We start from the raw sequence: 5,563 nt of genomic DNA, 5'->3' as shown, positions 1-5,563 counted from the left end.
GGATGACGTGGCAGGATTGATTATAAACAGTAGCATCAGCTTTTGTGGTCAGATGCCAATCAGTTGCCATACCAAACAGTGAGTTAAAGAGTCATGATGCTCTATGGTTCAGCTGTATAACTTTTTTGTGTGGGAGGGGGCGCACTGCATATCAGTGCTTCAGGCGTCACTACAGACACCTAGTTCGATTCCAGGCTGTAACACAACCGGCCGTGATTGGGAGTCCCATAGGGCGCGCACAATTGGCCCAGCGTCGTCCGGGTTTGGCAGCTGTAGGCCATCATTATAAATAATATATTTTGTCTTATTAAGTGACTTGCCTAGTTAAATAAAGGTTAAATAAAAAAAATGAATTAAGGATATGTGGGCCCATGCCGAATATGTTCAGTCTCCTGAGGGGGAAGAGGCGTTGTCATTATCAGGAGCAAGACAAAAGAGCTCTCTAGCTAGCTAACAGCTGCTAACGTCAGTTAGCTGACTAAGAAGCTAAACTGTGAGGTCTACTTGACCAACGCAACGTCGTTAAATGTTTTCTTACTGTTTCCACTATGATTCAGCAAGACACGACATCGTGGACTTCAGGAAACGGAAGGCCGAGCACGCCCCAACCACGTCGACGGGGTTGTGGAGCGGATCGAGAGCTTCAAGTTCCTCTGGTCCACATCACTAGTGAACTATCATGGTCCACTCACAACAACACTTCACGACTGTGCCCACGATTAGCTCCTTCTTGCTGACTATTGCAAATACTTGTTTTTCATTCTCATTAATGTTATCGAACAGTTTGTATCTAGGTCTGGTAAAGGTGCCCATGTTTCTCATACCATGGAACATGCAGTAAATATATTACACCAACAAAATTGAGCCAGTTAAATAATGTAAAACAATTTACATCAGCTCACACACTTTCACCAATTGAATGGGAGTAACGGAGCCATTGAGGGAGTTCTATTGACCTGAGCCGGGGTGTACCGGTCTATGGCCCGTGACGTAAACGGGCATAATTCGAACAGGAATATGCGTCGCTCGGTCATGTCAATAAAGCGGCATGGTGCATCGTCCTGAAACATAAATCTCTTTTCCATAAAATATATGTCTGAATTTTTAAACTAGAGTTCTTAATTTGGAAAGCAGATAACGCGTTTTTATCAGAAGCAATCACTTTTGCATGGGAAAACAATGAATCCTACTCATTAGTCCACGTGTTTAATCTAGCCTAGGCTATATCACTTTTGTTTTGAGCCGATTTCATCGTGGGTTTTGTACGGGCACACCTGGCTCACCGCTCACGCCCGGGAATCATCCCGGCCCCAACACGAATATAATTACATTCACCCAAAGCAAACACCTCCAAACTGGGTAATCCGGGACAGATAATCGAATCCCCCCCCATTGAAGGGAGCCCACATTACGTAGCTAACTGCATCCACATCACAACAATCAGAAAATCCAGAGAAAAACAAGGAAGTGAACGGTCACGTAACTCTGAACTGTTATCTCCGTTTTTAGTATTAAAACGGTCCTGATAGAAAAATACATACAACTTCAGAATCATCGTCTTCGACTCAGAAAACCACACACCACTTCAGGACAATGAACAACAAAGGTAATTTAGCTAACGTCCAAAATCATTGTTGAATAAGCTAGCTAACAGAGGCTAACGTTAGTTAGCTGCAAGCTAGACTGCGCGGTCTACCTGGCCGTCGTCGTTTTCATTATGAATTAGATAAATAGCTACAGTTGTTTAAATTGTAAGAGTCGACCGGTAAGTAGCCAGCTAGCTTATATCTGTTGTCAAATACGTAACGTTAGCTAGCTAGCGTTTGTTACAGGCTATTTAGCGCGTAGCCGCGTACACTGACCTCAACCATGAATACAACACTATTCAGCTAACGAGTTAACAGTAGGACCTGTCATAGTCACTTGTGTAAATTGATTAACTGTATTTTTCTGACTATATTAACGTGGCTAACTAGCCAACTGTAATCATTATATTGACGAATTAAGTATTTCTCTGTTCTGTTAGCCAGTCATGGGTACATTTCTTTTGTTAGAACGGTCTGTTGTAGATTAACCTAATGTAGCAGGCGTAAAAAGACGCCTGAGCGGAGTTCCCACATCCGTTTCAGTGGAAACGGAAGTTTGGTTGAAAATACTGTTGTTCCCATTAGACAACACAGCCACAAAGTCAAAATTGCCCATCGTACGATTTCATTGAATTATTTTATTTTTTAAGGTTAGGTTCTGATTTTAAAGATAAATTGTAGAAATTAACGGTGTTTATGACTGTGGCTGTGTTAACTAGTGACGCCCATATTGTATCCCTGAACTGGAAAAAGCAGTTTTATTCCGACCCCACGAAGAGTGGTCGTAGATTAACAATCTGGCATTCAATAATGTTTTGCAATTGTGTGACGTTTGAGTAAAACAAAGTGTTGGTAGTGATAATAGCATAATATTATTTTGTGTATCACAGGTTCCTATCCCCAGCAAGCTGTGTACCCACAGCAGAGCAGTGCACCCATCTACCCCCCTGCTATGCAAGTGTCTCCTCAGGCACCCCCTTACACAGACGCACCACCTGCATACTCTGAGGTAATCATTTATACTTGGAATAAATGTGTTATCTACTTTTGTGAAGATTATTCACAATCATATCAATACAAACACACTGACAGACTGTCTAACACTCCCCTTTTCATCCTCCATTACTCCAAAGATTTATCAGCCCAGGTATGTGCACCCATCTCAGGCTGGCCAGCTACAGCAAATGGCCCAGTACCCTGGCACTCAGATGTACATGCAACTGCCCCAGTCCATGGCTGTTGGACCAATGGGCCACAACGTCCCCATGGCATACTACCCCATGGGAGCCATGTATCCCCCTGGCTCCACTGTGCTAGTGGAGGGAGGATATGATGCTGGTGCTCGATTTGGCCAAAGCAACAGTGCTTCCATCCCTGTGAGTATCCACAAAACACCATGCCTATATCAGGGGTGTCAAGCTCAATTCCTGGTGGGTGGTGTGTTTGCTGGTTTTTGTTGTTTCCTTTCAGTTTGTGTCTACTTCAGACTTAGACAACCACGTGAGAGGAAAGTCATCGATAACCATAATAAGTACAAGGGAGGAGCCAAGTATATTGCCTGTGTTGTTGATTAACAGATATTGGTAAAGTTACTCATGCATGTGACTTTCTTTCTCCCTCACCTAAACACATCACAGCCCCCACCTCCTGGCCACATGCCTAATGCAGCTCAGCTGGCCGCCATGCAGGGTGCCAACGTCATGATGACACAGCGCAAGAACAACTTCTTCATGGGTGGTTCCAATGGTGGGTACACCATCTGGTAACAGCCAGCATTTGCCACAACTTCTCCCCATACTCCTCTCCCTCATTCAAAATGATGACTCCCTCTTCCTGTCCCATCCGCCAACCCCTTTCGGGCTGCTTGGCCATGCCACAATACTGATATCACTTAACGGAATGTAATACTTTAGAGCCCCGATAAAAGGTACAGTACTCCACTTTCGATCCAGAGTCAGTCTTAAGTACTTATTCATAATTTGAGCTTCTGAACCGGTTCCCTGACCTTACAAGGATAGTGCTGCTGTCTTCAGTCAAAACACATTTCATATGTTACTGGCTAGATTTTCTTTTTGAGTGAATGACATCGATCTAAACTCTTAACTGTCACCATTTTTGTACTTTATTATTTCAGTTTTTCATGTTTATTTGGACTCGGCCTCATGTCTTCCTCACAAAGAGTGCTAATGATCCAAGCAGTGCATCACATATACTTGAGTTTTTTTTCTTTTTGCTGTTGCATGGCATGTTGAATATGCCCAGTAGGCCTATCTAAAAAATCAGTTTCTCCGGCCACCGGATTGTAGTATCATAGAATACTGGTATGTTAAACAAGAACCAAAACAAACAAGAATGGATTACAAAATTCTAACCAGACTATTACATGCCATGGTGGTTTACTGTACCTTCTTGGGCAACTGTAGATGAACATAATCGGGTGCCAAACAGCACCGTGACTTAAATAAAAGCGAATTAACTTAAAATACATAAGAACGAAATTCAGTGTGATTTTCCAAATTGAGATTTGGATCACCGAAAGGGTTGGTTGGCTTTACATTTTTGCAGTTATATATATTTTTCCCCCTAAGTCGGATACCCAGAGTTGAACATCATCCCAGTGTTTCGTTAAGTAAAATAATGGCACCCACAACCTGTTCTTAAAACACAAAGTACTGTCATGTAGGGTAGAATAACCTACTAAGATCAGTAGGTTTTAAGGGCTGCAGTGTTATGAAGCCTTTGCAGGTTAAATTAAAATATAACTAGTTTGTTTATTTTCTGTCTCATCTTCAAGTGATTTGTTTGAATCAATTACTAGTTACTTACTTTGTAAGTATAACCACGGAGATGGTTGTACCAAAGATATGGTCTAGATTGCACTACAAAATGTTTGATTGACTTAATAATTCAAATATGGCACATTTTAAAAGGAAACATATCAAACAGTGATGATGGGTTTGAAGGTACTTAAGACTTTCGATCTGGCATTTGTTGCTGTATTTTGTAAGGGGGTGATTAAATGTTTGATGTAATTGTGACTAGGTGGTTCTGCATGCCTTTTTGCACTTTTGCTCTGTACAACTTTGAATTTTGTGAAGATGTATCATTGCTAATTTTTATAGAAATGCCACAATTTAATTTATGTACACTTCTGGAAATGATAGATTTTGCTACTTGTTTTTAGTTCAAATGCTAATAACCTGCAAATACAGCGCTAGGCAAAGGCTACTCATTCCTGTACAACTTATTGAAGGAATTTCATTTAAGTGTCTTTTCACTCAGGGTGAGATTCCTAAATGTTTTAGGACTGCAGCAAATCACTTGCAAATGGTTCCCCATACCCGACTTGTTAATTGTAGTGTTAAGCCACACCATTATTTATGAATGCGCATTGTGTCAGTCGAGCTTACACAACTGTTTCTTTTCCAATACACTTATGTGCGCTGCTAATTAAACTACCGTATAACCTTTTTAGGTCATATCTAACACTAGGTTTGATCCAGTTTGTGAAAATGCCTAGATTCAAGAATTTGATATTTTGGTTTAAACATTAACATTCAGTGCAATTTCTTTATTTTTCCGTATGTAATGCAACTCATGTCTTGTATGTTATGATCAAAATTCATGTGTCACTGGGTATCCGACTTAATAGCCTAGATTTGATCGTTGTGGCCCTCCATTAAAACATGTAGTCCTCACTGAAATGTGAATTCCAGGTTACTTTGGTCAGTTGATCAGCTGTCTGGAAACCTGCTAGCCTAGCATGCAACCTGTTTGCACATTGTATCATCAGACTGCATCTGCTCTTGGTTACACTGATCATATGACTAGCTACCATTCCAAACATGGTTGTCATGTCACTCATTTTGCACAGCTGTAAATGTGTATCCCATTCCCAAACACACTGATGCATCATAGGGTTTAAAAAGGGGTCACAGCTTTCAAAATGTTAACAAAAAAGGCTCATATAATTTTGT

At 41.1% G+C, this 5,563-nt stretch overlaps 1 protein-coding gene across 1 annotated transcript; it reads left to right on the top strand.

Moving 5' to 3' along the window:
• The first annotated feature begins 1,393 nt into the window (after nucleotides 1-1,393).
• Nucleotides 1,394-3,502, top strand: LOC112216254 (DAZ-associated protein 2). Its single transcript, XM_024376097.2, has 4 exons — nucleotides 1,394-1,606; nucleotides 2,477-2,595; nucleotides 2,720-2,962; nucleotides 3,224-3,502. The coding sequence occupies exons 1-4, from the start codon at nucleotides 1,594-1,596 to the stop codon at nucleotides 3,350-3,352; spliced, it is 504 nt and encodes a 167-aa protein (XP_024231865.1). The 5' UTR covers nucleotides 1,394-1,593; the 3' UTR covers nucleotides 3,353-3,502.
• The last annotated feature ends 2,061 nt before the right edge of the window (nucleotides 3,503-5,563 follow it).

The sequence above is a fragment of the Oncorhynchus tshawytscha genome, linkage group LG16 (assembly GCF_018296145.1).
Source record: "Oncorhynchus tshawytscha isolate Ot180627B linkage group LG16, Otsh_v2.0, whole genome shotgun sequence".
NCBI lineage: Eukaryota > Metazoa > Chordata > Actinopteri > Salmoniformes > Salmonidae > Oncorhynchus > Oncorhynchus tshawytscha.
Note: the sequence above shows the minus strand (reverse complement) of the source record. Positions and strands in the feature narration are given on the sequence as shown.

What these genes read in the sequence shown, in the direction of transcription:
- LOC112216254 (XM_024376097.2), top strand. An exon ending in CACCACCTGCATACTCTGAG is followed by an intron (nt 2,596 to 2,719) that starts GTAATCATTTAT and finishes ATTACTCCAAAG; the next exon opens with ATTTATCAGCCCAGGTATGT. An exon ending in GCAACAGTGCTTCCATCCCT is followed by an intron (nt 2,963 to 3,223) that starts GTGAGTATCCAC and finishes AACACATCACAG; the next exon opens with CCCCCACCTCCTGGCCACAT.